The 25,057-nt window shown below is 44.2% G+C and overlaps 1 protein-coding gene and 1 long non-coding RNA gene across 3 annotated transcripts; one reads left to right on the top strand and one right to left on the bottom strand.

Annotated features, from left to right (window-relative positions):
• Positions 1 to 3,777, top strand: LOC123097276 (uncharacterized). 2 transcript variants are annotated; one of them, XR_006446965.1, is made up of 7 exons: positions 1 to 267; positions 573 to 682; positions 888 to 1,015; positions 1,940 to 2,092; positions 2,205 to 2,273; positions 3,036 to 3,187; positions 3,320 to 3,777. It is a non-coding gene; the product is annotated as an uncharacterized lncRNA (long non-coding RNA). The 2 variants fall into 2 exon arrangements; XR_006446969.1 differs by having other exon boundaries at positions 3,036 to 3,168.
• Positions 3,778 to 5,871: 2,094 nt separating this feature from the next.
• Positions 5,872 to 9,402, bottom strand: LOC123097284 (G-type lectin S-receptor-like serine/threonine-protein kinase At2g19130). The gene is made up of 2 exons (XM_044518990.1): positions 9,201 to 9,402; positions 5,872 to 8,176 (listed from the first exon to the last, which is right to left on the bottom strand). The coding sequence occupies exons 1-2, from the start codon at positions 9,394 to 9,396 to the stop codon at positions 5,955 to 5,957; spliced, it is 2,418 nt and encodes an 805-aa protein (XP_044374925.1). The 5' UTR covers positions 9,397 to 9,402; the 3' UTR covers positions 5,872 to 5,954.
• Between the last annotated feature and the right edge of the window lie 15,655 nt (positions 9,403 to 25,057).

Below are 25,057 nucleotides of genomic sequence, written 5' to 3' on the forward strand. Positions count from 1 at the left end.
TCCGCACGCATGCCCGCACTCCTCTTCCTCCCATCGGGCCGGCCCACGTCGTCCCGCGCCGCGCCGCATGCCGCCTCCTCCTCCTCCCATCGACTGCCACAGCACGGCCGGGCCGCCGCCGCCACGCCGCCCCCCATCCTCCCGCCCCGCCGTGCCGCTCGCCGCCGCTCAGCTTCGCCCCGCCCTCCGCTGCCGCTCAGCTTGACGTGAATCGCCATTGGTATCGAGTGAATACGGCGGCGGCGTGCGTGAGGACAAGCTAGGGGAGTACGTGACTTAATTTTGTCTGATTTGTTTCTGGCTTTCTTTCCTTTTACCGTGGAGTCAATCAATCAAGGATACGGCTCAAGGAATCAATCTCGTGTATTTTAATAGCCGTCAATGCTCCTCACCTCCCAAATCGTCGATCCATCGTAAAACTGAAGGCGAACTATTCATTTCTTCATTCTATCGAGACAGAGTACCCTGATATTCCATCAAAGGAAAAAAAAACATATGTTGTTGGTGCTTATCCTATTTATTCTGGTGGCCATGTCGTGCTCTAACAGAGTTTTCTTATGGTGTTTTTGCAGGTTCCGGCGCAGGCCCAGAACCTGATAGACTCTTTGGTTGAAGCCAAGTCTAACATTGTCGTTAAGGTCAAATATATCCCACTTGAGCTACAACACCAATTGTAGTTAAGGTTAGATATTCTCAGTTTTTTCCTGGATGCTAGAATAGTGGACGAAACTAAGCGCTACAACTACCTGAACTATCTTCATTATAGATATATTTGCATTATTTGATGACTGAAGTACATCATGATTGATAGGTAGTTCTAATGCTCATACCCAGAATTTATTGCTCTCATTTTAATCTTCCATTTTCATGTCTATTTAACTATGAAGATGACTGTGACCATATAATGGAGGGAGCTTGTCAAATTTCAACTAAATATTAAGCCTGATATCAAAGACTTGGAAATGCTTCTCGAATCTTCGTCCAGGCTGGTGGCACACTGAACAAGTTATGCCATGTATGTCCCATCTTCTTTGATTTTATTTACTGCTTGTGATTGGCCTAATCGTACCTGCAGGACATTAAATTTTGATTTTTTCTTTGTGGGGATTCAGTTCTTTATTTACTTGCGGTGTTAATTTTATTATTCTCTCGCTGTATGGCTGTTGTGTTCTCTGGCACTCTACGGAGTCGCCCAAATTCTCTCGCTGTAACAAACTGGGGGCTTTGCCCGTTTCTGTGATCAATATATTCATGTGGGGGAAACTCCCCCCCCCCCCCCCCCCCCCCCCCGTGAAAATTCCAAAAAAAAATTATTATTGCGCAGACCTGATATTCTTGTGTGCTGGATTCAGTTCTTGACTTGCATCTATTCATTTTTATGTATTGCTGCTCCTATAAGGCACATTTGAAGGATGAGAAGGTGGCTATTAATAACTTTGAAAGATGAGTTGAGTCACTTTTTTGCTTGCATCAGGCATGCTTGATTTCTATGGAGATACATGGTTAATGGTCTATCGAAGTATGTGCATGCAAAGTACAACTTTAGATTGGTTTGCATTTTATGGGCAGAGTTGTTAGTTTTCGTAGGATGGCAACCTTCAGATGTTGATGCAAAAGACAAGCCATGCGTTACTTGGTGCAGTTTTCATATGGTCTATTTAATTATATTTCGTCTGATGTCGTCATGGTACAAAGCATAATTTTGCCAAATGTATTGCTTAATGCTGGTAGGAAACATAAACACATCAACATGAACTGTTTCAAGCTTTGCTTTGCTATGTTATTAACTTCCAATAGCATATTACATGAAATATTCATTGCATCTTATTTTGCACCCTGGTCCACTCACCAAAAAGGGGCAGCCCACAGTGCTTTTTTAAGGATCGCAATGAAGCAAAGTAGAATCTTGTACTAAATTGTATTAATCTTGTTTTTGCAGTACTTTTGCATGCAGTAATCTTGTTCGTGCCTTTGGAAGCAACGAGATTTGTCCAGACTGAAACAAATGCAGCAAGGAAGATATTTGCTAGAGGGAAACATGTGCACTGCAGTTCTGTTGAGCGAGATTAAGTCGGGTGCACATTTGTTTGGGGTAACCTTTCTTTTGTTGACATGAATTCTGTTTATTATAAACAGATTGGTTTGTAGGATTTGAGGCTGCAACTAGCAAATCTGAAAAGCATTTTCTTTTCTTGGTTCACTAGGAATCTTATGGGAAGTAGCGAAACTATGATTTGGCCGTGGAGGCGTCACCTAACAATTGTGCTTTACAGGTTAGTTTCTGATCCTTATGTCTAAAAATATATTTGTACAAGTCTTAATAAAACCTATCGAGTTTTATAAGGAATGAATGTTGTTGTGTGATTAAATTCCATGTGTAGTTAGCATGCTAGGATAAAAGCTCTGAATCATGTACTGTAACTAACAAGTGTTGTTTCAACACATTGGTCCGAATCTTTTCCCATGAATCTCTTACATGTAGCAATCTGCTTCAAATATTTTAGTAAAAGCTCATGATGACTTTGATGAATCTGACAACATGTGTAGTCTAACCGCATCAATTATTCTGGCATGAGGTTGTTTGCCTACACTAGCATGTTATTAAATTAGCAGTGGTGCTTGGCAAAACAAGTTGAAAATCAAAGCACATTGTTGTTTCTCAAATATGTGTAGAAGCCTCTTTCTAAAAGATGTGTTTCCAACTTTCTGTCCATACAAAGCAAGTCTTGTGCAATTTGTATGCCAAGTTAGTAAAGCCCATCTCTTTGCGGCTATTATTTTAAATATTAGTCACCCTTGTATGCTCAGGTTTCGGTTCATGTTTGTTCCGTACATACCAAATTTCTTGCTCTAGGACCATAGAGAAAAAAAAGGGTACCAATATTTACATATTGTGAGCTTGCCCCTAGAAATTTCTTCAGTTTCTGTGAACTCTTGTATTATGAGAAATCAGATCAATATTGGTGGGTAAGAAGTTCATGTTTTATTTTCCAATTTTATTGATGATTGATTAGTTATTCGTCACGTTCTTTAAGGAGTTGGCGATGGAAATAGCTGGGGTGTCATTATTCTTGCTTGATCTGGGCGTATCACTGTTGACCTGCTGGAAGAGGTGTGCTGGGAGTACAACATACAAGCTGACGTCGGTATCACGACATCATCAGGGAGGTCGGCAATGAGAACATGCGTATGTTTATTCAGTGCAGTCACCATCTCAAATTAATTAATTAGTTTCAATTAACTCTGTTGATTAGTCTATACTATTACGCTAATTACTACAAATCTGAAATGCAAATTGATCATGTCTACATTTGCTTAGGATGTTCAAATTGACTATGGGATGTTCGTGGCAATGGTGAAGAAGGGGATCATCAGGAATGGAAGTCTGACCATCATTCTCCATGGAGCATACGACCTCGACTATCCTTTGATTGAAATATTCATATACAACACACTATATTTGTTCGCATTGTGCTATAGATCATATCAATATTTTTAAGTCAAGTCGTGTAAAAAAAACTGAGGATAACAAGTATAGGAGAAGCTTTAATATTAGAGCAACAGGGGAGGAGCAAATGATTGAATGGGCTATCAGCCGTGTAAAATAAAACTGAGGGTAACGTCACCAGGTGGAAAACTATATTTGATTGACATCATAACACTAACAAGGTGAATAACAATGTAACATCATCTTTTCATTAGTTGATCCATTCAACTTCTGGTTGATATGATTGACATGATATTTGGAAAGGGAAGTTATTTGTTCACTTTGTATCATTTTTATGTGTAAGCTAATAATTTGGCACTGTGCATTTGCCTGCAATTTTCTACTCCCCCTGTACCGTAATATTTGTAGATTTAGCAGCTCAAATATCTGAAGAAAAATAAAATGTGCCTGCAGTAATTTTCTCCAGAAGTTTTTTTCATTTGTAGAAGGATAGACAACGGGCTCCCAGTAAAAAAATAGGATAGGATCGGTAGCAAAAAATGAGGATAGGAGAAGTTGGTAGTTAAAGTTAGTATAAATGCCAGTTAGCATTGTTTTCATTCTGTAGGATTGGCATTGCAGCTGAGGAAATATGTGACATAGAGTAATTTTGTCAACAAAAGGACATTTGACTTTTAACGTATCTTAACACACTTCACAAAATGAACGAGGGAATATTAGGTTGTTTTTCTATTCGTCTGGTGATAATAGACGTGCGTTGCACGTGCATGCTTACTAGTAATAAAGAAATAAACGAATGCACTGAAAAGAAACGGAGGAAAAAGAAAGCGTTGAAGGTCTGGTGTCCGCTGGGCCGGCCCATTCTGGCGCGCTTCAGGCGAGCGCTCGTACAGCCGTACAGGATCGGGAGTCAGTTATGCGCCGCCGCCTGCCCTGCGCCGTCGCCGGCGGAGGCCTCGAATGAGGATCCAGTGGTGGACAAATAAGCAGCTCCCCAATCCAAGCAGCAGCTCCTCCTTCCCGAGCCGCAACCGGCAATCGAAGCAATCAAGCAGCTCCACCCCGGAATCAGAAACAGGCTCTGTTTCAAATTCAGTCCCCGAGCTTCCATTGGTGGCGGGAGCAGCCAATCCTCGGAGGAGACGCACAGCAACAACTCTAGACATCAGTTTTCAGAAGAAGATTGACCAGCAATGGCGAGGGCACATTTTTAAGAACCATGTACTTTCGATTTGCACATTCACATAGTATTTGAAAGTGGAGCACCTAAAATAGCTCTAATGATGCACTCGAGTCATTTCTTTCTAATTTCTTCATGTGTTAAAGAGGCATGTGCAATTGGAAAATAAATGCTCTGCAAATGCAAGTCGGGGCAGGCGGACCTGCTGAGGTAGAGCAGAAGCTGACACGGTGGACATGTTTTCGCATGGGATATATTTTATAGAATGTTTAAGGTATTTTTAAGTCTGTTCAACATCAATTCTTGATTCATCTGAATTTTCTCTACGAGGATCAGTTACAACGTGAGTTCTAGATTTATTTGTCCTTCTTGTTCAATAACAGTAGGTTCTTGATATTTTCTCCTTCAAATCATTGCAATCAACAATAAGTTGCCGTTAGAGGAGGAGAGTTTCATCTAGTGGAACCACACCTGACAAGTCCGATTTTCTGAAGCAGTAAACGCACTAAACATGTTTATTAAATAACGGAGAAAAAGAAAGCATCCAATGTTGTTCTTCAGTAGATTCAGTTAATCTCACATAATTTCAATCTAGATAACCTTAGTATGGAACACAGGTTCAGAAAAAAAAAATCTGATCGGGCGGCAATGGTCCTTAGTTCTCTCATTTCTATGGGTGTGTGTGTGTCGAGATGTCTGCCTCTCGAACTGTTCCTGGTGCCGAGTTTACCCGGTGGTGTTGGATGCGGGGCTCGCGCGGTGGCGCTCGAGGATGAGGACAGGCAGGTGAGGGGATCGTGGTTCGTGGACTCGGTTTTAGCTTTCGGCCTGTCTAGATCAGTTTGGCACGGTAGGGAAATCATCAACTCTGTTCGAGTTTATAACCGCTGCTCTCACCAACTACACTGGCTCATGCATAAGTACACAGCAACGCACACATGAACAAGCCAGTAAGCTGTTGGAGTGATTCTAGCCAACGGCTCGACCTGTAGGGCTGCTTTCAGAAATGGGAAACCACACAGGAAAAATCAAATAGCCGATAGCTCTTCATATGATTGGTTTCTTCCTCAGATATTTCAAGATTTAGTCACCTTCTGAAATTAAAAAACAAAGTCCTCCGAGTAGCAACTTGGAACAGATTTATTGCAAAACTTAATATGATACTATTACAAGCCGATACACCACCACATAAGTATTATGCCAACAATACGCACTACTCACGCAAAAAAAAAAAAAACGCACTACAAGAGACCATACACTCATACAGGAAATACAGATAGCCATATTTCACATCGGCAAGTCCTGATCTAGTTTCGTAGATAAAACTCATGAAAGATTAGAAACTTCAGACGGTTTTACACCTTCAGCAAGAACTTGAAGATACCTTGGAACAGGCGGCATTTCAACATTAACCAACCCTTCTAGGATCTGAACAATTTCCCCCATCGTTGGCCTGGAGCTCTCACTGTCTTGAACACACCAACAGGCAACCATGCATGCCCTTTCAAGCTCCCTTAGGTCCACATCATTGACAAGTTCAGAATCAATCAATGTTTGCACATCTCCTTCCACTAGCTTCCTCACTACCAACATAGGAAAAAATGTATTTGCACTTGTGCCAGTATGCATATTGTTCCTCTTGCCAGATATAATCTCAAAAAGCATCATTCCGTAGCTGAAAACATCAGCCTTTGTTGTGATAGCCTCACCACTTATCCACTCAGGTGCAAGATACCCTATGGTGCCTCTCATTGATGTTAAAACCCTACTAAAATCTCGGCCAAGGAGCTTTGCCAATCCAAAGTCTGCCACCTTTGGGATTAGATATTCACCCAATAATATATTTTCTGGCTTGATATCACAATGTATGATGCAATCCCTGCACTCCTCGTGCAGGTAAGTTAATCCCCGTGCAACTCCGGTCGCGATTTGGTATCTTGTGCTCCAACTTAAAGGCGCACGGTTACTCCTAAACAGATGATGATCCAATGAACCATTGGGCATATACTCATAGACAAGCAACCGCTTCGTTCCTTCGGAACAAAAACCAAGTAGTTGAATCAAGTTGACATGCTGAATTGTTCCAATAGTACTCACTTCAGCCCGAAATTGCTTCTCCCCTTGGCGGAGGCCCTCTAGCTTCTTCACCGCCATTATAGTTGTGTCTGGTAGAACTCCTTTGAACACAGAGCCAAAAGCTCCCACACCCAATATCTCAGAGAAATTTTTGGTAAGGAACTGCAGATCATTGTATTTAAAGCTGATCAGCGATCCCTTAGCAAGATTCATACTGTTAATTCTTCTCCTCCTGCGGAGAAGGAAATATAAAGCGATCACTGCACAACCTAGAGCAGCAACTCCACCAACGGCAACTCTGGCAATCCATCGTTTCTTGGTTCTTGAATCTGGTAACTCAGAGGCTGCTACCCTTATATGAATGTTATCCAGAGAACCGTCAATGGTGTCTTGCAAATTCAGAAGTTCCGCATACCAAAGTGAGCATGTGCCATTATAAGAGTAAGCGGTACATGAACAATTGTTCAGGCAAGCTGACTGGCAGTTCTGATTGCTGGTACCCTCAATACTAGTTTGTGCTTTGTCAGGCAGTTTCACACTGTTGATTGTATAGAACCTATCCTGCTTTTCTTTCTCCAAGCCCTTGCTGCTACACTGCAACTGGACATTTCTCCTACAGCCTGCAGTTGGGTCGCCCAGATTCCAACTATTTGGATCACGCTCACTGAAGCCCTTGAGGCAGCTACACGATGATGACAGGGCACTCCCACTGCACTTGCTGTAAGCTCCACAAAATCCATACACATCGCAGTTGGCCTTTGGTTGTGAAAAATAGACCACCCAGGCCTGTGCAGCCTCCACCCATACAGAAGACTGGGTTTGACCCGACACTCCAATGACATGCCTTGATAATATTCTGTCATCGGTGACATTGTAGGTGAAGTATGTTTCCTGGTCATTGTCAACAAACTGATAAGTGTATGGGGTGTTGGGATAGGTATTTGCACGCGACAACTCCGGCATGTTAGGAAATGAGCTGCCGGTCCAGTTGCCAGTGTCCCAGTACACCATGGAGCTATTCCATAGGATGATGTATTGCTTTGAGCCATTTGGATCCATCTCCACGGTGAACATTCCTGGTGCTGGATCACCATTGTTTTTCCAAGAAATGATCCGGTTGGACACACCAGTCACCTTGTTAAAACTGAGCTTATTACCTGGGAGCCATGTGTCTGTCATATCATCGAAACTTTGCCAGACCACATGGGAGCTGTTGGACTTGTGTCTAACCACTAGGTTCCCTGTGTCAAGGAGCACAGCAATGGTGGAGTTAAAAGCTTCATTGGTTGAATTGCTTGACCAGACAATCGATTTGGACTGACGGATGACAATATTTCCGTCGTCAGAGATCGTCAGGCTTGATGAGGCTGGATCAGATATTGGTTTCTCCCTGTTAGCCACCCATACAATAGTTTGCACCGGGATTTTGTTGTACCAAATACCCACGTACCACCTGCCTCCAGATCCTTCAGCTATCCATGTATAAAAAGATCAGTGGAGAAGTCAGTATAATTGATAGATCGACACAAAAATACATAATGTGAATTTCCCAAAAAAACACAAAAATACATATAATTATAAATGAAAAAAAATGGAGAACATGTGGTTTTAAAATTTAGGCCTCATACAAATATGATGATGTTTCAAACTGTAGTATTACTGGCAATACAAGATTGGTGCCTCTATTATTCATAAAAGGTACTTCCAAAATACTATAGTTTTTGCTAGTGTCTAGAATTAATTCCCTGGTATCTACTAACACGTCGATAGTAAGTCTAGTAAAATTACTAGGAGCTTGCATATATCTGTTACTATTATTTTCTAAATGAAGCTAGGCAACTCCACATTTCTAAGACGTAGAAAATCTGCCCAGAAATTCCCACCAAAGATTGGTTGGTGCCATCTAGCCGCACTCCCATGACTTAGGTGGAACCAGCCCACCAAGGTTCAAGTCCTACACTTGACACTAGTGCTCATATTTTTTTAGTATTTATTTTAGGCTTTCCTGCTATGTTTGTTTAGTGAAGGGGACACTCCCATCGACTACGATGCGTCTGTGATGATTTCGTCAATCTCAATAAGTTTTGCTGGCTCAATATCTTGAAGGTGTTAATAGAGATAGAAAATATGTGCGTGCGTTTATAGGAGGGGGTGCATGTATGTGAGTACTTGTGATTGTATCGTGTTTAAAAGAAGATGCTTCCAGTCACACGGTGAGAAAAGACTCATCCAAAGACCACATAAAAAAATACTCTGTTGTTTCCTCCACACGCCAAACCAATCAGCATGTAAGTGATTTTCACAACTTCAAAAAAAATGCATGTAAAAATAAAATCTACCCAACCGAAAAAGCAAGTAGCACAACGAAGCGCGCACTGCTCTTTTCGTATATAGGACATCTAGCAAACATAAGCATGACTAGGGCAGTGTACACGGCGACTGACACTATTCAGGAGGAGGGAGGAAACTAAGAAGACGTACGGTGGTGGATGTTACCTTGAGGCTGGAAGAACCCGAGCGCGAATTTGCCGCGCTGCGAGATCAACTTCTGGTCCCCGGAGAGCGGCCGGCTCGCCGTGAGCGTGTCGGTGGCATTCGAGGACGACCCATGCGACGGGACCAGCAGTGCCGCGACGACAAGCAAGTGGAGGAGGAGGGAGCATGAAGGAGGAGGTGGACACCAGCTCGCCATGGACTCGAGTCGATGCTGTACTATGATGGACCGATCAGCCGCCTGGCGGTCGCTATATATGGTTCGTTAGTCTTCACACGCGCATACCGGCACCACACCTGGTCCATGTTTAGTCTCGGCACGCGCATACCGGCACCACAACTGATCCGTGTACTGTGCCAAATTGATTGGTGATTTTTGGAGATTTTATTGATTCAAGATATAGCATCAAGGTGATATACAAATATAATGAGCACACGTCCAAACTTCATATGATTATTAGGATGGACACAACCAACATCAATGTAGACATACCCCTAAAAAAACATCAATGTCCACATAAAATATCACGCCGACAAAGAGCAAAATTATACAAGATCAAAACTCTAGCTTGACGAAAGAAAGGGGGGGAAATTGAGCATCAAAATAACAATCGATGAACTATAACAACGACCATCGGCCCACCATTTGACATTACAGAGACAACTAGAAAGATTCTTCACTAGTAACGTCTTCAGAAAGGGAGCAACGCTCAAGCATCATTGTCGTCGGATGTAACCACCGATGGTTAAATCTCAGGTTTTCACCTTGAAGATAAAGGTCGAACAACTACTAGCAATGTCTTAAAAAAATTAACGGCATGAAAACGTTGCCATGGTCAATGGTCAGGTATAACCAATTAGGATCAGATCTTACATCAAGAAAAAAAATAGAGTTAGACCAAAGACTTTCACTCGAGACCAAATACTAAGGAAGCATCACGAAATCAAAGTCATCAAGTAACATCGCTATTACCTTTTCCGATCCCATTGCATAGCACGGTCTTAACGTAAGATGACCGCACAAGCAGCTAGTCAAGCCGCTGATGATGATGTTACACATGTATGCCCGATGAATATTGACCAGCTCAGGCTCAGCTGATTTGTGCGATGTGACGCATCTGGCTCGCCTGAGTGAATTGCAAAAAACATCGACATTGAAGGCTAGGTTTGCAGAAATCACAATTCTACAGTTTTGTGCCGAAAACCACTAATTTCAAGGTTAATTTTTTGCAAAAAAACACTAGTCGTCGGCTTAGGAGGTTTTGAGCACGATTATGACAGGGAGGTCCCACTAGACAGGGCGACGTGGCAAAGAAAAAAAAGCTAATTACACCCTGATACATTCGTGATTTGCAAAAGGACCCTTGAAAAAAAAGCAATCAGGTCCTCCGTGACCAACGTCTCCCACTGGTCCGGTGGTCGACGCCGCCTGCCACTTCCTCTCCTGGCTGCCACCATTGAGAGCCGGGGGAAACGTGGCGTGAGGCCGGGATGGACAGTGAGCGTGGCCGACGCCATTGCTACTCGCGCCCGTACATGGCCTGCGCAGCGGCTGCTCCATTCGGTGTGCCTGCCCGTCACCTTGCCAGCGCCGATGCAGGTGAGCAGCAAGGGCCGCGGCGGCTTAAGCTCCGGCCGCGGTGAGGCGCCCTCCCTCACCAGTCACCACGCCAACGCGGGCCAAGGAGCGGGGATTGGGAGGCCGGCACCGACGCCAGAGAGCGAGGGGGAGGAGGAGGAAACGAGCTCCTTGCGGAAGGACTTGGCGCCGACGAGCTTTTGTGCGTGGAGGCGTTGAACTCCGTGGTCGACACGACGCCACCGCGGAACCTGCGGGGCGGCGGTGGCGCGCAGCGACGGGTCCGCGGCGAAGGACTTGGAGGCAGCGATAGGTCCGGGTACTCGCCGGTGGACGTCGGAGGCGCGGCTGGACGCCGGGAGCAGACCGGATGTGCACGCCGGGGCCGAGCTCGGCGGCTGGACAGCAGGAAGACGATGCCAGATTTTTTTGTTTACTGCACGAACCTTATCCTCTTCGGTCCTTTTACAGTTTAGTCCATGCTATTTTTTCTATTTGTGATCTGTTATATTGTGCCATGTCGCCCTGTCCAGCGGGACCCTCCTGTCATAATCGTGCTCAAAACGTTCTAAGCTGGCGATTAGTGTTTTTTGCAAAAAATTAACCTCAAAATTAGTGGTTTTTGGCACAAAACTATAGAATTGTGATTCCTGCAAACCTAACTTTCAATGTCGATGTTTTCTGCAATTCACTCAGCTCGCCTGGATGCGCGGCCGCACGGTCGTTGGTCATAGTTATCGTCTTCACCGTAGCGCCGTATGGTAGGAGCCGTTGCCGAACGTCAATAGACCGCAGCGTCGATCGTGACCGCCAATTCCGCCGTGCGTTTGAGACGGTGTGGACTGTGGAGCGTGCTGGTTCTACCACTCTTCGTGGACTGTCGTCAGTCAAATTTTCCGCGTAGGATTATTAGAGCAGCACGATTTTTTTGGGCGCATATATTAGAGCAGCACGTTAATTAAAGCAGATTTGTGATCCTGTCGAATATTTAGTCACAGTAATTTGAATTTATTTGAAGTCAAATAAGATTAGTAGAGGAATTCTTTTGCTTAAGGACGTATTCTGGAACATATTGAATGCTTTTTTTTTCCGAAAAGAGTGGTATGTACTCCCTCCGTCCGAAAATACTTGTCATCAAAATGGACAAAAAGGGATGTATCTAGAACTAAAATACATCTAGATACATCCCCTTTTATTTATTTTGATGACAAGTATTTCCGGACGGAGGGAGTACTTCATTCTAACACAATACGAATTCTGAAATGTAATGCTTTATTTTCTTACCAGATAATTGCCCGTGGTTGCAACGGGGTATACATATTCTGATGGTTTAACATCTGTTATGTTTAACATATACTCTCTCCGTCAAAAAATAGTTGACTCAAATTTGTCCAGATACAGATGTATCTAAACACGTTTTAGAGTTAGATACATCCGTCTCAAGACAAGATTGAGACAACTAATTTGGGGCGGAGGTAATAGTATATATTTAGAATCCTTGTGTATGTCCGACAATATTGTCATATTGTCAATCGCATATCTCACTCGTAATCCCCCTTCCACCCACCCCAGCCCACATATTTTGAATTTCAAACACGTAATTACGTTGATATTATGGAGAAAGTTAATTGCACGTGATTATTAGGTACGATAGATATCAATTACACGTAAATGATACTATTTGATATGATATTAAATTAAATGTTGAACATGTTGAACGCTCATCATTGGAGCAATCTAAATCCTTGGATTGACATGGTTTGATGGCTGAGATTAGTTGGATCTATCATTTTGGGTCTTTTTATATTTGTATAGATATAGATCCAAGCTGTAGACACTTCTGTCAATTCATCCAGCTTGCAACCCCCCCTTCCACCCCTGCCACACACACGGTAAACTGTAAACTCTAGTTTAGTTAAAGAATATTATACACAGGAAACAAGCCCTAGAAAAAGTAACTCGCCTTCTATGAAATAACAAGCCCAAGGATGAGGAGAATTACCCCTACTGGCAGCAAATACTTGCACCACCACGAATCTGTACACACTCGACACAATCTGAGCTCTTCACAGTTATAAACTTGTGGCCTATCTTTATAATTATAATAAACAAAAAATAACAAGGTTACACAAAGACGATAGAACACTTGGTCTAATAAATATGATATCAGATTAGCCTAATTCCTACAGACGCTTACATGAACAAGTATGAGTGCAGCCAGAAATCGATATTTATTAGAAAAATATAATTCGTTATGAGAGTTCTTTATGCTACAAAGATATACAAGCTGGAATATGACAACGAATATCCTTTACAAATTCTCTCATTGAACTGTAAAAAGGGCAGCCCGGTTGAAAGGAACGGTATGGTCAACTGGAGGGGGAGGGGGGGGGGGGTAAATAGGCGACTAATAATTTTAACTTTTTCCCCTAAATTTAAGGAAACAACAAAAAAATAGGCTGCCTGGATATGCAACTAGGTGGACAACCTATATAACAAGCTCAAGAACAACAACAAGCTAGAGAATAAACACAATAAACAAACATGCACAAAGGAAGTAAAGGATAGAAATAACCGTGAGTGGAGACGATGATGTTGTTCCCGAAGTTCGCGCCTTTGGGGAGGTACATCTTCGTCGAAGGGGTGTAGAGGCAAAATGCACCCCAAAACGCCACAATGGCTCGCACTATTCTCATTGTGCCCCCGCACAATGCAAGGTGTCATGATTCCATTATATGGTGCCGTTGAAGGCCACAACCAGAACCTTTGCAAACAAGGTTGGAGCAATCTCCACAACTTAACTTGGGGCTCCCAACACTGGCAGTTTGGCACGAAGCTTCACCACAATGAAATGTGCATTCGAGGTGACTTCTTCCATTTAGGGTGCCCAAACACCCAAGAGTAATAAGATCCACAAGATAAAGTATGGGGGAGTCAAATTTCCTTTGATGGAAATGTAGATCTAGGTCTACTCTCTCAATCCCTGGCAAATCAACAAGTTTGAGTGGCTAAAGAAGAAAAACGGTTAAGATAAAGCTTAGTGTTAAAAGGCAGAGAGAGATTTGATGGAATAGTTGTTTTATTGCTTGGGCCTCGTGGGCATATATATAGGAGTACAATGACCAACTTGAAGTACAAGACAAGACATGACCAAATCCTAGTCTGTCCTATACTTCCTAATAATCTTATACTCAAGATCCCCCCGCAGTCACAACAGTAGCGATGCAGACGGTGAGACTGGAGAATAATCCGAAGGCAAGCCGACGGACACCCCCCCACAGTCATAACGGTCGATGCATCGCGGAGTCATGGCTGGAATGAAAACCGACGAGGTTGCTCAAGCAGGCGGTAGCCCTTTGTGCCATTTGTCGATATAGCCGAGAGCGTGGGTGGTGGAGCCATGGTCGAGGTAGCCGTGCAAAGAATGTCGTGGTCGATGTTGAGTCAGGGTAGCCGGTGTCGATGAAGTCACTGTGGAGCCGCGGGCGCAAGGGGGCGTCGAGTTAGCATGGACACAGTTGTGTCGAAGTCGCCGGGAAGAAGATGTTGTTGACAACACGTCGCTGCGGGTTTGCCAAGCCCGAGGACACATCGTAGACGAAGGCACGCATCGGTGTTGCCAGCACCGGGCATGCGAACACAGTCGAAGACGAAGTTGATGAAGCACCATACCAGGCTTGCCAGGCCCGGGGACACGTCGTGGACAAAGGCACGCATTGGTGTTGCCAGCACCGGGCATGCGTAGACGAGGACCTGCACGAGTTGTATGCCATGTCGGAGAAGTCGGAGAGGCCAGCAGGGAACGACTCGACGACGGTTGCGGCGCCAATCAGCACGGGGCCGATTTCGCCCGCGGTTGTCGGAGTAGACAAAGTGGCCAGTGTAGATGACGACGACGCTAGCGGCGAGCTGGTGCTGGACGAAGACGAACAGGGTGGACGGGCGGCTGCGGCGGCTACCGGGGTAGCAGCGGCGGCGGCCGAAGAAGAGCGACGGCGGCTAGGTTAGGAGTGTGGCGGTTGTGCTCGATGTAGGTGAGGAGAACCCAGCAGCGTGACAAAGACCCGGCGGGGACGACGGTGTTCCCGCGCCAAGGGAGGCGGCGCGGCGCATACCACGAGAAGTTGACGCGCAGCGACGATGGTGGACCGCGGGCTGCGGCGCTACGGCCCGAAGGGGCGATGCAGTGGCGGCGGGCAGGTCAGGGCGACGGCAGAAGACCTCAGGACGGTCGTAGGGACCGCAGGCCACGGTGCTACAGCCCAAAGGGACGGCGCAGCGGCGGAGCGCTGGTCGGTGCAACCGCGGGGACGGCCTCGGGACGGCGGCGTGGACTGCGTACCACGCTCGCTACGGCCCGACGGGGTGATGCAGCGGCGGCGTGAGGGTCGGTACGGCCATGGGGACGGCCTGGAGCGAACGGCCCCGGGGCGGCGGTGGACCGCAGCCGCGGCACTACGGCCCAAAGGGGCGACGCAGTGGTGACCCGGGTCAGTGCAGTCGGGAGAAGAACCACGGGGCGATGGTGTTGTGGCTTGAAGGGGCGACGCAGCAGCAGCCCATTGCTCGATCGTTGGAGGGGAGTGCTGAACTCGGGGACGCTCTTCACGGGGCCTGCGAAGGCGCGCGCAATCGACGGGCAGGTTGGTCACACGGCATAGCTGAGGCGGATCGCGGCGACGGGCGGGTGATCAATCAGATCGCGCACGAGGTCGGGGCTGTCACTTGGTGGAGGCGGGGTGGCGGCGGAGTCCGAGATGAAGCCGGCGACGGCGGGCGGCCGGGTGGCTATGATTGGCCACTGCATGGCGCGAGGCCGCCGGATCGGGGTGATGCAGGAGTCCCAGTCGGAGCAGGGTGACAGTTGGCGTAGATCAACGGGCAGGACGGCGCGTGAACGGCGGCGGTGAAGGGCCGCCACATGACGCGAGGCCGCCGGGTTGGGGTGACCGGCGGGCAGACGCGTGGATGACGCGCGAGCCCGTCGGGTCGGGGCGACCGGCGGGCAGACGCGCGAATGACGCGTGAGGCCGCCGGGTCGGGGCGACTAGCGGGCAGACGCGCGAATGACACACGAGGCCGTCGGGTCGGTGAAGAAGCCGGCCGATCAGGTCGGTGTTGGAGTAGAGGCGTGGGGTGTTGATGGCGGCGGCGGGCAACACAAACCGATCAAGCAGAGATCAGAAAACCAAAAAGAAAACATCGACCAAAATGACCGGCGAGAGAGCGAAAAAACCCATAGAGAGGGCTCAGGAAAAAAGACTCTCTAGGGCAGCCGACCAACACGGCCGGCAGACAAACCCTAGGTATAGGCGGCATGGCCCCGGCGGCGGTCATGGAGGTCGACCGCCCCCGGGGTGGCGCGCGGGTGCGAAAGCGGCTGCGGCTAGGGTTTAGAACCCGAAAACTGATACCATGTTAAAAGGGAGAGAGAGAGATTTGATGGAATAGTTGTTTTATTGCTTAAGCCTCATGGGGATATATATAGGAGTACAATGACCAACTTGGAGTACAAGACAAGGCAGGACCAAATCCTAGTCTATACTATACTTCCTAATAATCTTATACTCAACACTTAGGTTAACAATGGAAGAGAGAGACAGGGGCAAGAGGTATGTGGGAGGAGGAAGAACCTCTTCCTTTTATAGCTCCCCCAAATTCAAATATTACAAATGGAAATAGCACTGAGCGTCTTAATAGTATGGATTTTACATGACCAAAGAAATAAAAGCGTCGGACACACCGTCTTGGATCTTTTCCTTTCAGAGGGGTACCTAACCGTCTTGTGCCATTAAAAATGCATGTGTAGCTCAAGCACACGGTTGGTCCACAAATTGTGTTGTCATCAACACACTTAGGGAGGGAAATTCCCTTTCAATCTCCCTTTTTGGTGATTGATGACAACACAATGATTTGCATAAGATATTATGATAAAGCACAAACAGTTTAGAAAATATAGACGATCTCCCTAGATGTATGCACTATTTGAAATTTGCTTCTGGAATGCAAAGTGCATACATTAGTATCAACACTCCTTCTAGATTTTATGAACCAACAACATATTGTAAATAATAAAAAATACTCCCTCTATCCCATATTAAGTGTTGCTCAAACAAATGTATCTAAACGTACGTCAATGCTAGATACATTCATTTGAGCGACACTTTATATGGGATAGAACGAGTACTCATTAAGCATGCATTTGCAATAACATCTGGCTTAGCAACATATAAGGGCAAGACAATAAGCATAGCTCCACAAAAACATGACAGGTAAAGGCATGCATTTAAGATAATGGTTACCGGGATAGCATGTCTCATACCATGCTAAGATAAGGTCTCCAAGCAAACCAAGTTCACATGGTTAAGAAGAACATATAATCCAATTTGGCACTTAATCGTGTAAATATGTGTTTGTGAAGCAACTTCAACACATTGGTATATTAGGAATAAGTTTTTGTCAACTACAACACATAAGCAACTAAATATCATATATAGGTATCTTACATACCTAATATCTATTCCGTGTTTTAAATATTTCATGGGGCCGGCCCTCCAGCTCGATCCTACATAGGTTGTACTCGTATAATGCCCTAAAAATAATATTTACTTGTGTAATCAATTCTCAAATGGGAGATGGATACACAGGTAAAAAAATTGCCACCAAGGAAATCTTTAATGAACGTTGATAACCCACAAGTATAGGGGATCGCAATAGTTTTCGAGGGTAGAGTATTCAACCCAAATTTATTGATTCGACACAAGGGGAGCCAAAGAATATTTGTAAGTATTAGAAGTTGAGTTGTCAATTCAACCACACCTGGAGATTAAATATCTGCAGCAAAGGGATCAGTAGGACAGTAATATGATAGCTTTGATAGTAGTAGTGATTATTGATAACCCACAAGTATAGGGGATCGCAACAGTTTTCGAGGGTAGAGTATTCAACCCAAATTTATTGATTCTACACAAGGGGAGCCAAAGAATATTTGTAAGTATTAGAAGTTGAGTTGTCAATTCAACCACACCTGGAGATTAAATATCTACAACAAAGCGATCAGTAGCACATTAATATGATAGCTTTGATAGTAGTAGTGATGATTGATAACCCACAAGTATAGGGGATCGCAACAGTTTTCGAGGGTAGAGTATTCAACCCAAATTTATTGGTTCGACACAAGGAGAGCCAAAGAATATTCTCGAGTATTAGCAGCTGAGTTATCAATTCAACCACACCTGAAAGACTTAATATCTGCAGCAAAATATTTAGTAGCAAAGTAGTATGGAAGTAGCGGTAACGGTGGCAAAATTAATAGTAGCTGTTTTGTAGTGATTGTAACAGTGGCAACGGCAATGTAACTTAGCAAACATCAATATGTGAAAAGCTCGTAGGTAATGGATCAGTGATGGATAATTATGTCAGATGACATTCATCATGCAACAGTCATAACATAGGGTGACATAGAACTAGCTCCAATTCATCAATATAATGTAGGCATGTATTTTGTATATAGTCATACATGCTTATGGAAAAGAACTTGCATGATATCTTTTGTCCTACCCTCCCGTGGCAGTGGGGTTCTAGTGGAAACTAAGGGATATTAAGGCCTCCTTTTAATAGAGAACCAGACCAAAGTATTAGCACTTAGTGAATACATGAACTCCTCAAACTACGGTAATCACCGGAAAGAATCCCAATTATTGTCACCTTGGGGTATGCGGATCATAACACGTAATAGGTGTCTACAACTTGCAAGATAGAATCAAGAACACAAATATATTCATGAAAACATAATAGGTTCAGATCTGAAATGAGGGCACTCGGGCCATAATGACAATCATTAAGCATAGCAAAGTCATAGCAACATCAATCTCAGAACATAGTGGATACTAGGGATCAAACCCTAACAAAACTAACTCGATTACATGATAAATCTCATCCAATACATCACCATCCAGTAAGCCTACGAAGGAATTACTCACTCCCGGCGGTGAGCATCATGAAATTGGTGATGGAGGAAGGTTGGTGATGATGATGGCGATGAATCCCCCTCTCTGGAGCCCTGAACAGACTCCAGATCTACCCTCCCGATGAAGAACAGGAGGTGGCGGCAGCTCCATCTCGTAAAACGTGATGAACTCTTCTCCTTGATTTTTTCCTCCCCGAATAGGGTTATATGGAGTTGGAGTTGAGGTCACAGGGGCTGCAGAGGGCCCACAAGCTTGCAGGGCACGCCCTAGGGGGGTGGGCGCACCCCCAGGGCTTGTGGCCTCTAGGTGGCCCCCCTTTGGATAATTCTTGCGCCAGTACTTTTTATATATTCCAAAAATATTCCGTAAATTTTCAGGTCAATCCAAGAACTTTTATTTCTGCACAAAAATAACACCATGGCAATTATGCTAAAAACAGCGTCAGCCCGGGTTTGTTCCATAGAAATCAAGCAAATTAGAGTCCAAAACAAGGGCAAAAGAGTTTGGAAAAGTAGATATGATGGAGATGTATCAACTCCCCCAAGCTTAACCCATTGCTTGTCCTCAAGAAATTCAGTTGACAAATTGAAAGTGACAAAAAAAACTTTTACAACTCTGTTTGATCTTATTGTTGTAAATATGTCTAACTGATGTTCAGGTTTTCAGCAAAGATCGTGAACTAACCACATTCACAATAACATTTAGGTCTCACATTTACTCATATCAATGGCATAACCAACTAGCGAGCAACAATAATAATAAATCTCGGATGACAACACTTTTTCAAAACAATCATGATACAATATCATATAATGATATCTCTCTAGCCCTTTCTGAGACCACAAAACATAAATGCAGAACACCGATGAGAACCTCATTGCTAAATAGCTACACCTGGAAGCTATGACCGACATGCTAGGCCGGTCTCACAGCCTTGCTCAGTAGCTTGCGCAGCAGTTCCCGTGCAAGGCTAACCTTTCTTGAACTGTCTTGGAAGTGGTCTTGGTTCAGTATTATTTTGTTATGCTGCAATGGCACCCAGTTTTTGTAATTTGCTTCTTCGTTGCGCTTTATGATCACTGGTGGCGAACTTCGATGCCTAGTGGATGTAATATACCATAAATCCTTTATTGTATAGTGTAGGTTTATTCTAAGTTACTATGTCATAATTTCTTTATTGCATAGAGTAGGTTTGTTCTTAATTCCTACTAGTTATTGCCATCATTTGCTATCTGAAAAAATGAAGAAAATCTGATGTAGTCGACCGGGCCGAAACATTCGCCTCTAACGGGCCTGCCTTTTAGTGGGCCACAATTGGGACGGCCTACAACTTCCTTTGGCCTGAAAGGCCATTTGGGCCTTCACACTTTGCGCCAGGCCCACAACTTACACGGGCCTATATTTGGCCCAAAGTTTAGTTGGGCCTTTAATGGACCCAACGCTTAGTTGGGCCCATGTAGCTTTGGGCCATTAACAGGCTGAATATACTGCTGGCCTGTTATGGCCGGGAAGAAACCATGGGCTTTTAGTAGGCCAATATGCATGTTGGGCCTCAATTTTCACTAGTCGTCGACGAGTCTTCAGCAGGCTGAAATGTAGACCGGCCTTTTTTGGCCCAGTTATATGACGTGCCATTACCAGGCCAAAACATATCTCGGGCCTTAGTTGGCCCACTGATATCATGGCCGTTTTAAGAGGTCGAAAGCTTAGTAGAGGCATCAATGGGCTGAATTATACGACAGGCCTTTAACAAGCCCAAAGTCATGTTGGGCTGAACTGTTGCCACCTTTATCACGGGCCATTAGAGGGCCGGATGTCGCGTCGGACCACATATGGCCCATGGGCAGCATGGGCCATTCCTAGGCCGAAAGACACACCGGGCTGAAATGGGCCCATGTGTTCATCGGGCCTCTAACAGGCCGAAATGTCACTGGGCCGTAATTGGGCCCAAATATTCGATGACAATTAATGGGCCATATTTGGCTTCTATATGTAAATGGGCCATGTTTAAATAGGTCGTTATTGGGTTGGCCCACTAGTACCTGAGTAAATACTACGGGCCTTTGACTGGGCCGGCCTTTTTAACCTATATGGGCCTTTGTTGGGCCCTACCACGTGTCGACGTATCATAGGCATGTATCCTCCATTGGACGGACAACATCTGGCCCACCGAGGAGCCGACATGTGTTTCCTCCAGCCAATGATGATTTTACACGTGGAAAATCCCCATTGGTCTGGGCTGTTAACGGGTTATCAAATCCAAACCGGAACCCGATAGCTTAACGTCGGCCCGTTATGGTGGATGCCACGTGTCGGTTACCCTTGATGAAAGCAATTCCATGACGCGCCATTTATCATCATGGAAGTGGACACTTCCATGATAATAATTTAGGTATTGTCATGGAACACTTCTACGACAACACAAGTATGACTATCTTGGTTCTGTCATAAAATCGTCATGGATGTACATTGCTACCTCTTGAGCTTGCATTAGTTTTTCCCTTGAAGAGGAAAGGGTGATTCAACAAAGTAGCATAAGTATTTCACTCAGTTTGAGAACCAAGGTATCAATCCAGTAGGAGATGATACGTCCATTTTGCATCATGCTTTTATATCGATATTTATTGCATTATGGGCTGTTATTACACATTATATCTCAATACTTATGGCTATTCTCTCTTATTTTACAAGGTTTACCATGAAGAGGGGAATGCCGGCAGCTGGAATTCTGGCTGGAAAAGGAGCAAACATTGGAAACCTATTCTGCACTGCTCCAAAAGTCCTGAAACTCCACGAAACCTATTTCTGGATTTATTAAGAATTATTGAGCGAAAGAAATACATCAGGGGGCCCACACCCTGTCCAGAAGGGTGGGGCGCATGCCCCCCCCCTTACTGGGCGCGCCCCCTGTCTCCTAGGCCCCCTGGTGGCCCTCTAGTGTCCATCTTCCGCTATATGAAGGCTTTTACCCTGGAAAAAATCGTGGGCAAGATTACGAGATGAAACTCCGCCGCCACGACGTGGAACCTTGGTGGAACCAATCTAGAGCTCTGGCAGAGCTGTTGTGCCGGGGACACTTCCCTTCGGGAGGGGGAAATCATCACCAACGTCATCACCAACGATCCTCTCATCGGGAGGGGGTCAATCTCCATCAACATCTTCATCAGCACCATCTCCTCTCAAACCCTAGTTCATCTCTTGTATCCAATCTTGTATCCAAAACCACAAATTGGTACCTGTGGGTTGCTAGTAGTGTTGATTACTCCTTGTAGTTGATACTTATTGGTTTACTTGGTGGAAGATCATATGTTCAGATCCCCAATGCATATTATTACACCTCTGATTATGAACATGAATATGCTTTGTGAGTAGTTACGTTTGTTCCTGAGGACATGGGTGAAGTGTTGCTATTAGTAGTCATGTGAATTTGGTATTCGTTCGATATTTTGATGAGATGTATGTTGTCTTCTCCTCTAGTGGTGTCATGTGAACGTCGACTACATGACACTTCACCATCATTGGGCCTAGAGGAGGGTATAGGGAAGTAATAAGTAGATGATGGGTTGCTAGAGTGACAGAAGCTTAAACCCTAGTTTATGCGTTGCTTCGTTAGGGGCTGATTTGGATCCACATGTTTCATGCTATGGTTAGGTTTACCTTAATACTTTTGTTGTAGTTGCGGATGCTTGCAATAGGGGTTAATCATAAGTGGGATGCTTGTCCAAGTAAGGGCAGTACCCAAGCACCGGTCCACCCACATATCAAATTATCAAAGTACCGAACGCGAATCATATGAGCGTGATGAAAACTAGCTTGACGATAATTCCCATGTGTCCTCGGGAGCTCCTTTATCATTATTAGAAGTTGTCCAGGCTTATCCTTTGCTACATAAAGGATTGGGCCACCTTGCTGCACTTTATTTACTTTGTTTACTTGTTACTCGTTACTATTTATCTTATCACAAAACTATCTATCACCTACAATTTCAGTGCTTGCAGAAAACCTTACTGAAAACCGCTTATCATTTCCTTCTGCTCCTCGTTGGGTTCGACACTCTTACTTATCGAAAGGACTACGATAGATCCCCTACACTTGTGGGTCATCAAGACTCTTTTCTGGCGCCGTTGCCGGAGAGTGTAGCGTTTTTCGTGAGTGGAACTTGGTAAGGAAACATTTATATAGGGTGCTGAATTTTTTTGTTACTTGTTACTATGGAAACTAATCCTTTGAGGGGCTTGTGGGCATCTTCGCCCAAGCAGTAGAGCAAAGAATTGCTCCTAAACCTACTGAACTTTATGAAAATGTTTATTTTGAGATTCCTTCGGGTATGATAGAGAAACTGCTAGCTAATCCATTTGCAGGAGATGGAACGTTGCATCCCGATTTACACCTTATCTTTGTGGATGAAGTTTGTGGATTATTTAAGCTTGCAGGTATCCCCGATGATGTTGTCAAAAGGAAGGTCTTCCCTTTATCTTTGAAGGGAGATGCATTGACATGGTTTAGGCTATGTGATGATACGGGATCTTGGAATTATAAGCGATTGAAGTTGGAATTTCACCAGAAGTTCTATCCTATGCATCTTGTTCATCGTGATCGTAATTACATATATAATTTCTGGCCTCGCGAAGGAGAAAGCATCGCTCAAGCTTGGGGGAGGCTTAAGTCAATGTTATATTCATGCCCCAATCATGAGCTCTCTCGGGAAATGATTATTCAAAAAAATTATGCTCGACTTTCTCTTGATAATCGCAACCTGCTCGATACTTCCTGTGCTGGTTCTTATATGTTGAAGACTATTGATTTCAAATGGGACTTATTGGAAATAATTAAACACAACTCTGAAGATTGGGGTTCCGACGATGGTAAGGAGTCAGGTATGACAACTAAGTTCGATTGTGTTAAATCTTTTATGGATACCGATGTTTTTCGTGGATTTAGCGCTAAGTATGGACTTGACTCTGAGATAGTAGCTTCTTTCTGTGAATCTTTTGCTACTCACGTTGATCTCCCTAAAGAGAAGTGGTTTAAATATAATCCTCCTGTTGAAGTGAAAGTAGTTGCACCTATTACAGTTGAAGAAACGACTATCACTTATAGTGATCCTGTTGTTCCTACTACTTATGTTGAGAAACCACCTTTTCCTGTTAGGATAAAGGATCATGCTAAAACTTCGACTGTTGTTCGTAAGAGTAATACTAGGACTTATACACCTCCTGAGCAAATCAATATTGAACCTAGTATTGCTATTGTTAAAGATCTCTTGGATGATAATTTAGATGGGCATGTTATTTATTTCTATGATGAAGCTGCTAATGGCAAAACCAGACGCTAAGATACATAGGCCCGTTGTAGGCATGCCTATTATTTCTGTTAAAATAGGAGATCATTGTTATCATGGCTTATGTGATATGGGTGCTAGTGCTAGTGCAATACCCTATGACTTACATAAAGAAATTATGCATGACATTGCACCTGTTGAATTAGAAGATATTGATGTCACGATTAAGCTTGCTAATAGAGATACTATTAAGCCTTTTGGGATTGTTAGAGATGTTGAAGTCTTGTGTGGGAAGGTCAAATACCCTGCTGACTTTCTTGTTCTTGGTTCTCCACAAGATGCCTTCTATCTCATTATATTTGGTAGACCCTTCTTGAACACTGTTAAAGCTAAGATTGATTACAAAAAGGATGTTGTTACGATTGGCTAAGATGATATGACTCATGAGTTTAATTTTGCTAAATTTCGTAGACAACCCCGTGATAAATAATTATCTAGTAAAGATGAAATAATTGGTCTTGCTTCTATTGCAATGCCTCCTACTGATCCGTTAGAACAATATTTGCTAGACCATGAAAATGATATGTTTATGAAATAAAGAAGGGAAATAGATGAATTATTCCTTAAACAGGAACCTATTTTGAAACACAACCTTCCCATTGAAATTCTTGGGGATCCCCCTCCACCCAAGGGTGATCCCGTGTTTGAACTCAAACCTCTACCTGATAATCTTAAGTATGCTTATCTCGATGAAAAGAAAATATATCCTATTATTATTAGTGCTAACCTTTCAGAGCAAGAAGAAGAAAGATTATTGAGAACTCTGAAGAAGCATCGAGCTGCTATTGGATATACTCTGGATGATCTTAAGGGCGTTAGTCCCACGTTATGCCAACACAAAATTAAATTGGAGGACGATGCCAAACCAGTTAGAGATCCTCAACGATGACTAAATCCTAAAATGAAAGAAGTGGTAAGAAAGGAGATACTAAAGCTCCTTGAGGCAGGTATAATTTATCCCGTTGCTGAT

The sequence above is a fragment of the Triticum aestivum genome, chromosome 1B (assembly GCF_018294505.1).
Source record: "Triticum aestivum cultivar Chinese Spring chromosome 1B, IWGSC CS RefSeq v2.1, whole genome shotgun sequence".
NCBI lineage: Eukaryota > Viridiplantae > Streptophyta > Magnoliopsida > Poales > Poaceae > Triticum > Triticum aestivum.

Excerpts from the sequence above, each read along its gene's own strand:
- LOC123097284 (XM_044518990.1), bottom strand. The coding sequence starts at position 9,396 with ATGGCGAGCTGGTGTCCACCTCCTCCTTCATGCTCCCTCCTCCTCCAC. Across the intron at positions 8,177-9,200 it reads CGGGTTCTTCCAGCCTCAAG|CTGAAGGATCTGGAGGCAGG; the intron begins GTAACATCCACC and ends ATACATGGATAG.